The sequence below is a fragment of the Canis aureus genome, chromosome X, assembly GCF_053574225.1.
Source record: "Canis aureus isolate CA01 chromosome X, VMU_Caureus_v.1.0, whole genome shotgun sequence".
Lineage (NCBI taxonomy): Eukaryota > Metazoa > Chordata > Mammalia > Carnivora > Canidae > Canis > Canis aureus.
The window spans coordinates 116,790,397-116,801,734 of NC_135649.1; the positions used below are offsets into that span (position 1 = coordinate 116,790,397).

The window sequence follows — 11,338 nt, forward strand, 5'->3', positions numbered from 1 at the left end:
TCCGAAGAAACAATTGCGACATGTGAAGTTACTCTTAAAATCCAAACCTGTTAACTATCAGCTTTATTTTATTTTAAAATATACAAATATTTTGACATGTAGAAGAGTTTCAAGTTGTTGGATTTCAAAAACACCACAGAAAACTGACAACAAAGAAATCAATATCAAATGAATCACTCCCACCTGCCAGTTCCTTCTCCTAACTTAACTATAGACTCCAGGGAAATCAACAGAATTCATGGGATCAACACTTAAGAAAAAAAAAGCCAACACTCATTTGTAACATGCTGCTCTAAGCAGAACCAATTTATGGATTGCTGGTAGGGAGAGTTTCAACGGCAAACTTAGAGCTCCCTTAAAAACAAGTCTGCACAGAGACTGAGTTGATGCAAACTTTCTGCATCTGGGAAAAAAATACTCTTCTTGTGAATTCTAACACTCGACAAAATAGAATCGTATTTTGGAGAGGGACCATCCTGGTGCCGGGACTTGCACCAAACCTTCAAGGTTCTGGCTACGCTGACTGGAGGAGTGCTTCAGGCAGGAGAAGCGGGACTCAGAGCTGGCCAATGCCACAGGCTAGAAGACGTGCTTACTGGGAGCAGAGGTCTATATCGGGACAGTCGGAATTAAAGTGAAAATCTGTAAAAAGTGAAAACCTCTATTTCAGTGCACGTGCGTCCTCAAACTACGGGGCAGGTGAAACTGTCCTGTAACAAGGTCCAGCCTAAAAAATTCTCACAATTGAGAATCCGGAGCCAAGATGCCTTAGTTTTGCCGAGTACATTTCCAGCATCTTCCTCTGCATTCTTTTAAGGGAGTACTGTCCCTGTGGGGTCAATGAAAATGCTGGTGTAACTTTTTCAAAAGCAGAACTACATCTCTATGATGATAGCACTAGTTCAAATATTTGGCCAGATAAAAACTCCTCAGCATAACACGGGCTTTCAGGCCTACATCTCAAGTATTCCTGAGAAATAGTAAAGAAAAAAGCAGCTCTCTTCACATTATAAGGAAAAAAAATTTTCACACCTTTACTTTTCTAGATTAAATACATTGGCAATACTGCAGCTAAAAGAAAAACCAAGGGACTGTTTCCCACTTAAGCCAAGTTGGAAGGAAACCTCCAACGATCTGCTAAAAACTGTGCAAGGTAAAAACAAATGAACACGGTGTAGGGCACCCTCCCTACGTGAAGCATACGGTGTCAGTACCCACTTGACATTCCCATTACACCAGGAGAGCAATCCAGTTTGGGGAAAATAGTTTAATGTATTGCTCAGGAAAAAAAATAGTTTCTATTTTCCCATGTCTAACAAAGCAATGGTTAGGAAGTCCAGCGCCACCATGCAACCTTCATTCTGTCCCACACGGCCGAAAAGGAATCCAGGGCAGGCCGGACGTCCAGGATGGTGAACTGGTAGTCCTGGTTGACTTCGCCACCGTCGTAGTAGTCGATGACGTACCTGACTTCAGTCCCACAACGGTTGATGATCCAATCGTGCCTGTCGAAAGGCAGCTCATACCTGGAACGAAAACGTGTTAGTGAGCATGAAAACGCTCACTCTTGGGGCCGAACATCTAACTGGGGAGCAAGACTCAGAGATCAGTCTACTGTGTTGAAGGGAGCCGTGCCAAAGAACCGTGATGAGCCCGGGTCACACGACAGCTCATCTGCCTGCAAGGCAATATGGTCAACAGAAAAGAGACACAGGCCAGGGAGGTCGGCTGAGAGGCTGGACGGACCCAAGTGTGAGCGAAGGACGTGTTTACACTGGAAGAGAGGACAGGGATGCTCAGATGCTGAAAGATCATGGGAGGAGTAAGAGAACAAACCTGAGAAAACAGAAGACAACTCAACTTGGGCTACGATAATCAGACTGGGAGCAACACACGAAACCCTGATCCATCTGCCCCCTAAGCGGTGAACCTGAGGAAGAGGAGGAAATCTACAGCTGAATACTGATCACGCTGTGGAAGATGGCAATGCAGTCCTCAGACTGTCTGGTTTGGGGGCCAACAGAAAGCAGACCCTGACCTGAGGAAGGTAAAATAACATTTCTGTGCCAGCACTCACCCCATCCAGGAACGAATTCTTGCCCTCGGCGAGTACTCTTTCGCTTTACCTCCGAACCGGATCAATGATGGACCACAGGGACACTCCCTAGAAATTCGCAAACAAGAAAAGCCTATTCAAATATTTTTCCCTCTGTTAAGAAATGTGATGTTGCAGTTTGTCATGCATTTTTCAGTATGCATTTTACATAATTTCACATTTACAGAGTGAAAGAACTTTCAAAACTATTCAAAGAAATATCCCTGTTTGTTCAAAATACTGCTCTTTATTTCTGCATCAAGTATGTTCTGATTATCTGCGCTGTACTTTGCAGGAGTTAGGGAGTAGACTTTCCATTTGGGGGGGATATAGGTATTCTCAGGGAAGAAAAAGTGTTAAGTACTGGGCATTATACTTGACTTTCACATACTGCAGCTGGATTATTTTTTAGATGAATAAAAGAAAATCCTCGGGATCCCTGGGTGGCGCAGCAGTTTGGCACCTGCCTTTGGCCCAGGGCGCGATCCTGGAGACCCAGGATCGAATACCACGTCGGGCTCCCGGTGCATAGAGCCTGCTTCTCCCTCTGCTTATGTCTCTGCCTCTCTCTGTGTGTGTGACTATCATAAATAAATTTTAAAAAAATTAAAAAAAAAAGAAAATCCTCTAGTCTTCATTCGAAACCAATGAACAAGCCATTATGAAGAAAAACGCTGGACGAATCCCTGAGAACAAATGAAATTAGTGCTGGACCAGCTGTTTAAGTAAGTGAATCCGAGACGCCCCTATCTTATCAGGTGCTGTCACTCTAAGGAGAGACTTTAGCCTTGCGAGGCTGAAGGACGTGGGTGGGAGAAAACACGGCCCAAGGTAACTGAGCCCTACGTGAGGCCCATCGGAGTCCCCTCACTTGTTGCTTTATCAACTACTCACTAGCCTCTCTTCTCAAGAGGGTCCCCCCGCTGAGGAAGGTAAAACAACATTTTGTTGAGTGGTCAACCCAGGCACGCGATCTCCTGGGGGCTGTAGCAGGGGTCTTTGAGGGACCCTGGGAAATGACCAGAAGGGGGGCTGAAGCAGACAAGGTGCAACCTCCTATTTGCCTTCTCTGTGCTCCGAAGTCACGCCACAAGTAGTTAGCAGGTGGCTTTCACTACACACTTGCAGACGCTTGTGGGTCACTTTGTTAGTGAGCTGGGAGAGGACAGATCTGCGTCCTGCTGGCCTTGGGTTACTGAGAAGGGAATCCTGGTCACTGGGCCCTTCCCTCCTCACACGTACCCCCTCCCAGGTGTGGTGGCTAGCCAGTGACACCCAGGGAGTGCCCCTAACGAACCTCAGAGTCCAAATATTAAAAAAAAGAACACCTTAACAAAGTCATTCAGTGGATTTTAGCCAAGAAGTTAATCACATTTTATCAAGAAATTAAAATGTAATCCACCAGTGGCGATAGAGTCTGGCTTTTTGTGCTACCATTCCCGACGCCTCCCCTTCTCAAAGCAGACTCCTCAAACCAGCAGCATTTGTGTTCCGGAAACGCCTCCTCTGAGCCTGACCCCAGATCTCCAGAATCAGAAACACCGGGGGTGGGGGCCTAGCACTCAGTGAACCCTTGGGCCATGCGACGCTGCTCAGGGGTGAGGACCACCGCTCAAACAGACTGGCGGTCCATGACTGCCAACACACTCGGCTGCATTTACCTATTGTCTCTGAGAAAAAGACCAACGTGCTAAGATATCTCTTGATGTTTAGCCCTAACAGGGAGGAATTCAATGCTGCTGAGGGAACAGAACTGCTTTTTGCATCAGCCTCAGGACAGAGAGCAGTGTTATCTCCCATCCCAAGTGCTGTGTCTTGAATGGACCAGGGCATTCCTTCCATTGAGAGGTGGGGCCCACAGCCCTTCCCTTGGAACCTGGGCAGGCTTGTGGGACTGCTAAGGCCAGGTCAACGAGGGAGATGCAGCTTTCCTGGAGCTTTCTGGAATTCTAGCTCTGGAAACCCAGCTACCATGACGTGAGGAAGCTGAAGCAGCCACACTGAGAGGCTGTGGGTTAAGTGTTCTGGCTGACAGCCAGCATCAAGGAAATGGTCCAGCCACCCGAGGATTTCAGCCTGTGGCTGTCAAGCCATCCCTAATCAGAACCTGGCTGAGGCCCTAGACGTTGAGAGCAGAGATGAGCGATTCCTGCTGTCCTTTCTGCACTTGGGACCCACCAAATCCACAAGCGTAATAAAATGGTCGCTGTTTCACACAGCTATGTGGGAGTGCTCTATCATACAATAGTCCCTGAAACAGGCCTGCCACCTACAATGTATTAGAATAACACATTGTTTGAATAAAAACTTACAACTCTAGAAAGCAGAGAGAATATATGAAAGATGCTGGAAGGGCGGTTTTTTAAGATCTCAAATATACTTACGCAGCATGAAGGGCTTCCCACTTCAAAATCTCCTTCCAGGCTTGTTCGTTATTCTGATTGTGAATTCTGATGATGTTATACATATCTTTCTGACTAATATCGTCATCCTTCCACTTCCACCTAGGAAAGAACATTTGGTAAAACTCAATAAACCGTACTGATAATATACTATAAAATCAGTCCACGTATTCATTTCACCGGGTCACCAAAAACTACACACTTATCAAGGGACCATAAGGTGACACTCTTTCAGTCAGTACCACTGATTGATGATCCCACAACCTTTTCTGTGTATTTGACATAATAGGTTTTATAAAAAACTTCTACTGGCTATGATAGGTTAACCTTATGTGTCAACTTGACTAGACCATGGGGGCCCAGATATTTAGTCAAACATTTTTCTGGGTGTGTCTGTGAGGGTGTTTTGGATGAGAATAACATTTAAACATAGTGATCTCCCTAACGTGGGTGGGCAGTATCTGATCAGTTGAAGACAGAAATAAAACAAGAATGAGCCTCCTGCAAATAAGAGGGAACTCTTCCTGCCTGGTTGCCTTCAAAGTGGGACACCGTTTTTTTCCTGCCTTTGGACTGGAATGAAAACATCAGTTCTTTCTGGGTCTTGAGCCTGCCAGCTTTTGGATATAAAGTACACGTGAGCTCTCTTGTGTCTCCAGCCTGCTGACTGCGGATCATGGGACTTCTCAGCCTCCATAACCACGTGAGCCAATTCCTTATAGTAAATCTCTATGTATAAATATACACACATCCTATTAGTTCTGCTTCTTTGGAGAATCCCAACTAGTACACTAGCCTTGCACTTAAATTCTTTTAAGTCTGAAAAATCAGTTGAATATTCTATACTGACTAGCTTATAAAATCTTACTGTATGTTTTTGGGATGAACACTTCTTTCACATTTAGTTCTTAGATGCATTGAATGAGCAAAGTTATACTCTCAGTAACATGCTCACTCACCCTTTCCGTAACATCGCATTCCAGAACATCTGTTCAGAAGGATAGACCCACTTTTTCTCTGAATCTGCTCTTGGAATAGATGATTCCTCTCTCACAGTAGATAGCGCAAATGGCTGGTCAGGGGCCGGCATCTGATTCGGTGGTGGCATCTAAATAAAGCAGATTTTTAAAAATGCTGGAAATATGATATAAAGTAGAAGCAAACAATATAATTAATGACTTTCTGGAAAGTAATGCATCACACACTAGGTACAGGTTCCCTATTAAGCCAGTGACATCAAAATTTCAGACCTCCCAGATAATTTGGCTGTTTTGAAGAGTCAGAGTTCTGCAATTTTGTTTAAGTTCTCACAAATGGTAAATACACAGTGTAGCTACATTTTCTCTTTTTCTCCTCAAGGATTAAGAAGTATAAACTAACACCACGACTACAGACGTTTCTAAAAACCTTTTTATGAGGTTTTCAAAAATGACTGTTCACTCTTCTGAGGAAGTCTCATAAACTATATGTACACACCACTTTCTTTTTAAATACTTTTAGGCTCTTGCTGATGCTTTGTCTTTAGGCTGAATACATCAGAGAGGAGTAGCGACACCATCACACTGCTGGATTGGAACGAGGGCAAGCAAGAATCCTTCCTCCCACACGTAAGGGGCGGCAACACTGTTTTGCACTTTCCCTGGACCAGGGTTCTCACCCCAGGCACCACTGCCATTTGGAGTGGAAAACTTTTGGTTATGGGGGTCTGTTATGAGCACTGTAAGGATATTTAGCAACTTTGCTGGTCTCTACCCATTAGTACCCCTCCTCCCAAGTTGCAACAGTGTCCTTCCAGGGGAAAAGTCATGCCTGGTTGAGAACCCCTGGCCTAGAGGTTCTTCTGTGTTCAAAGTATGAGGATTCTCTAGCAGATACACATTTATAAAATCCCAACACAGCCCCGGGTGAGAATGATGGCAGTGGGAGAACCAGGTATGCCAGGTACCACACTGAGCATTTTACCTGCATTATCACCACAGGTTTAAGGACACATGCCAGAGGTGCTTAGGATTCACTTTGGGACCTGCCACTTCCTAGCTGAGTGATGTGGGGCAAACTGAATCCTTGCTCCTTCTTGGTAGCTTCAACTCTGAAAACAGGGACACTAACACTCCTAGCTGTGGAGTGGTGATGAGGATTACTGGAGCATGTGTACAATGCTTAGCACAAGGGCTATAGATACAACCAAAAGAAATGTTGGCTGTTATTAATATTCTTGCGAGGTAACAATCCTGGGGTAAGAGTCTAGGTCTCTGGGATTCCAAAAGGCCCATGTTCTGACCCACTTAGGCTATTAGAGATTATCTAGAACAGTAGTCTTACAGGGGGCACTTTTAGGAATGTCTGGAGACATATCAGGTTGTTGTGATAGAAAAGAGGGTGCTCCCGGCATCTAGTGGGTGAACAGCAGGGATGCTGTTAAATATCCGATAGAGCACAGGACAACATCCTACTGCATGGAATCGACCAGCCTCAAATGTCAATAGTGCTAAGGGGGAGAAACCCTAATCCTGGCCACCTTCCTCAACACAGAAGTTTCCTTATAGCTTGGCTGGGTCATTACTGAGTGTTGAGGCTGAATGTTTGTGTCCCTCCCAATTTACTGAATCTGCCAGCACCTTCTAATAGGACCTGTCAGCCTCTGGAAGCCTGAGGAAGAGCTGTCTATTGTATACAAACCACCCAATTGATGGTACTGTTATATATGTTATAATACACACATATCCCATACCGCTTCTCTTCCAGACTAAATATTTCTAGTTCCTTCAAATGTTAGCCAAGATTTCTAAATACTTTTGATAACCCTGGCCTTCTAAAAAACCCTGTTCTGGCCTCCTAGAGTACAGATCTGAGTCTATCTCTCCACCAAAAAATATGATTTCAAACAGGAAACCTCCATTCCCTACACTGTCTATCACAGAATGTGGTGAGGCACTGCTTGTCTTGTGCTTACTTTCTCCATGGCATTCCACTGGTGGCTGCCACATGACGCTGTACCACATCAGTGACTCTCACATAGGCTGGCACCTGGCTGTGTCGGAAGCAGAGCCCTAATCAGGCATCATGCCTATGAGGTTTCCCAAAACCAGAAATACCTTTACCAATTCTAGCTGCACTCCTAGTGGGATCTCCTGCCTTCCACTTATCCCCAAAGGAAATATTCCTTTGGCCTGGCTTCTTTCCAGTCAACCTACTCTAGCACTTCATGATCACTGCTGTCTTTAACAGGCACTCTCAAAACTACAGTTAGTGACGCTTTCTGGATTTTCAGTGTGGATGGAAAATGAGACTTCTTTATTTTAAAAAGAAAGGAGAATTAATCCTAGCAGTCAGCAGTCTGTCTTAGGAGTCCATAAAAGCATCTCTCTGTGAAAAAGTTCCAGGAAGAGGGGCAGAGTAAGAATTACCAGATTAGAAGGATCTAGGTTCTCCTTATTCTCAGCCATAGCTCCCGTAACAGGACATTCCACGTACTCATATGCACGATCTTGGTGGGCAGGCACAGAGCTCATTTTGTTCTCACAAGTTGGGTCAGATGGCTCTGCGCTCACTGGACAGCCTGAAATAAATCAAGCATAAAAACAGTGTCACCACAAAGGCAGGAGATCTGGCTCTCTCGATCTGGGCTCTAAAAAGCTGGATTTCTGACCAGTGATCACCATCAAAGGCATAGTCAGGTTTCTACTATTCCAAGCTGCCAAGAGCTAAGCTAGCTAACATTCTAATATCCTAAAGGCCAGGAAAAGGTTTTATAAATTTACTTCCTCTTGAAAGAGAAATAGGTACCCATTCCCATATTATGTCACACCCCCAGCAAAAATAAACCAAAAAACCTCCTCAACATTTCCAAGAGAATGTATTTTTCATTCCATGGTTTCAGCCAGTGGGCTTGAAGGTACCTGCTTGGGTTCCCAGCAGTGAACTGCTACAGAGTAACCCAAGCAGAGACCCAGCCATGTTTTACCAGGTCTCCCTGACTTTCAATTTGCGAATTCCAGACAAGGTCCAGGCCTGATCAGGATACAGGAGGCCAGGCTTACTGATGTCTTCTCTCAGGTACTAGAGACAGGAAATGAAAATGAGCAGAGGAACCTTCAAAAAGACTCCTGGAAAGAAGTGTGAATGCCACTCTGCTTGTGCTTTGCTCCAGCACAGAAACAAGGCACAGAAAACTACCCCTTGGCTGAGGTTCTATTCCCCATCAGTTGATAGCAAGCATTTAGCAAGAATAGGCACAAGTTAAAGCAAATGCTCCACAATCCACGTAGGATCCAGGTGACACTTAAGAAGGGAGGTCTGAACCTAAGGAGCAGCAGCAGGAAGGGCAGATGATATCCAAGAATCCAGGGTGCAAATGGAAGCAAGTGTGAGACTGAGAAGCTTGTTTTAGACTGAGGAGAGGGGGCAGGCACCAAAACAGCCATGGTCCAGGAAGACAGCTGCCCAAGTAGGGATCCTTGTGTCAGGCAGGAGCAGTGACGCCAAGAATGTGCTGGATGCCTTACACGCCAAAGACAAATTTCCTTTCCCTTCCTTGCCTCTGTTTCTCCTCGAAGACCCTCATTCCCTACGACCCTGTATAGCTTTCCACTTGAGGGGTGAAGGGAGACTTGCTATACCACCTTTCCTCTCCACCATTCAAAGTGCCAATCTCTTCTGGGTCACTGCCCCCAGCTGGGTGTTAGAAAACACTGTTACTTTTCTCATATAACAAGAAGCCTCTTTAGTCGCCTACAAATACCCACATTCTTTACTAATGGAAACCAATCTGACTGACAGCTCTTCTGGACACACAGTACATGAAATTAAACCTTATCTACCCGGGGACACTCAGGGCAGGAACACAACAGCTTTGTCCAAGCTTTCTCTGTTTTAATTCTTCCTGTACAGAGAAACCCTGGAAGAACACTGAGTCTGTCCTTGTCCAAGGTCACAGAGTTTTTGCTGGCTTTGCCACTTATTAGCTGTGTGGCTTTTAAGTTTGTAGAATATAAAATAGGGGGAAAAACCTACCATACAGGTTTATGAGAATGTAAACTCCATCAGGCAAAGGTTTTTAGTGTTCTATACATTGCTATTTTCTCAGTGCAAAAACAAAACCCACCAGTGCTTGGCACAGAGAGGATAGTGAGAAAATTCTTGCTGAATGACCAAGGGAATGAAAGACTACAACGCAAGCAAGTGTTTTTCAGGCCATAGTTTTATATAAACAATATAAAGCAAATGTGGACCAGTGAGGAATAAGAGCTTTTCTATTCTCACCTCTGCACCTAAGGAAAGAATGGCAAGACCATAAGTGATGACTTACTTTCACAAGGATGGATAATCAAATGGATGTAAAGTTGCCTTGACAAATACAGACAGATCTAGATCTAGGTTTCTCAACCTTAGCACTCTTGACATTTGGGGCCAAGTGATTCTTTGTTGCAGAAAGGTACACTGCACACTGTAGGATATTTACCAGAACTCCTGGCTTCTACTCACTGGATGCACCACCTCCTCTCAGTTTTGATCAACAAAAATGTTTCCACACATTGCCAGATGTCCCCTGGGGAATGGGGGTTGCCAGTAGGTTGAGAACCGTGGACGGCAAACTTTAGGGGGTAAGGGCTAACATATGGAGCAATCGCTGCACTCTCATGCATTATCTTAATTAACCATCACAATAACCCTGCGAAATATTATTATATCCTCATCTTCTAGATGACTGGTTGTGACTTAGAAAAGTAACTTGTCTACAGTCATATACCTTGTAAATAGCACCAGAAGGACAGAACTCACTGCCTCAGTAGCATGTTATGCTACCTCTTCCTTAAAATGCTTTTGAGAAATCTCTTTTGTTTTTATTTTCTCGATAAAGGGTTGATTACCTTTCACTTTCCCTTCGTGCATGGGACATCCTGAAGGCGGGGATGCTGTCTGACGATTTGAAGCATTTGAGGTCTGAACTGCAACAGCAGGGGTAGATGCAGACAAACCCATGGCTGGAAGCGGTGCTGAATCCAAGCAATTCTAAATTCAAAGGTGCCAAAGCAAAGAGAGAGATTAATGCTGATGTCTGGGCTCCCACGACTCCCTTGGCGTTCTCAATCTGCCTAACTCTTGTTCTTCCTCCTTGTCATTCCGATGTAAATCTACAGGGCAGGGTATCCACTTTGAGGGATAGTTTTAACATATTAACCCCTTTGGGAAACACTAGTGTGAAAACTACACCACATCGCTCTTTAGGGGCACATTCCTACGATGTGCGGACTTTGGGGAGGGTGAGGTGAAGGGGGTCCCTGAGAGACTACGTCACCGAGGAGTGTAGGTCCGTGGGGAACAGGGGGCCCTAATTGTGGTGATCCCGATGGGAGAGGGGAATCCAGACTGAACCCCAGACCCGGGCTTAGAGAAGGACTGGGAATCAGGGAAGGGTACAGCGCAGAAAAGAGACTCGAGGAAGGCAGGAATGAAAGGACCTCCGAGGGGTAACGGGGACAAAGTCATCTTCACACGGTCCCTCCGCGTCCCACCTGTTCCAGTCCGTGACCCCAAAGCCCACCGGCCTCAGACCGCCGGCCCCTCCGCACCTGACGCTCGTCCCCAGCCGCTCCGAGGAGGCGGCCCCGCCTCTAACCGCCAACCCGCTGCCGCCTTCTCCTCGCTCGGTCACCGCTGCCGTCGCGGTCACCGCTGGCGCTCTAGCTCACCGCTACTTCCTTTTCCGAAGGCGGGACTTCCGGGCGCGCGGGGGGCGGAGCGCGGGCTGAAATTGTCGGCTTCCGTGGAGCGGGGCGAAACGGGCCCGCCCCCTCCCGCCTCTACCTATCAGCGCGAGGGCCGCCACCTGGCCCCGCCC

General features: G+C 45.9%; 1 protein-coding gene across 2 annotated transcripts; it reads right to left on the bottom strand.

The window, feature by feature from the left end:
- Window positions 1–50: 50 nt before the first annotated feature.
- On the bottom strand, window positions 51–11,227 carry HCCS (holocytochrome c synthase). Of its 2 annotated transcripts, none has more exons than XM_077890150.1 (7): window positions 11,070–11,227; window positions 10,368–10,509; window positions 7,905–8,056; window positions 5,457–5,605; window positions 4,480–4,599; window positions 2,078–2,164; window positions 51–1,526 (listed from the first exon to the last, which is right to left on the bottom strand). In XM_077890150.1, the coding sequence occupies exons 2-7, from the start codon at window positions 10,477–10,479 to the stop codon at window positions 1,328–1,330; spliced, it is 819 nt and encodes a 272-aa protein (XP_077746276.1). In that variant the 5' UTR covers window positions 10,480–10,509; window positions 11,070–11,227; the 3' UTR covers window positions 51–1,327. The 2 variants fall into 2 exon arrangements, with proteins under 2 accessions (XP_077746276.1, XP_077746277.1); XM_077890151.1 differs by having other exon boundaries at window positions 11,013–11,211.
- Window positions 11,228–11,338: the final 111 nt, after the last annotated feature.

Bases quoted from the DNA above. Each gene is read 5' to 3' on its own strand.
- HCCS (XM_077890150.1), bottom strand. From the start codon at position 10,479: ATGGGTTTGTCTGCATCTACCCCTGCTGTTGCAGTTCAGACCTCAAAT. The intron at 5,606-7,904 runs GTAATTCTTACT...TGCTTTATTTAG, and splicing joins ACCTAGATCCTTCTAATCTG to ATGCCACCACCGAATCAGAT. The intron at 2,165-4,479 runs GTAAGTATATTT...GCGAATTTCTAG, and splicing joins TGGGAAGCCCTTCATGCTGC to GGAGTGTCCCTGTGGTCCAT.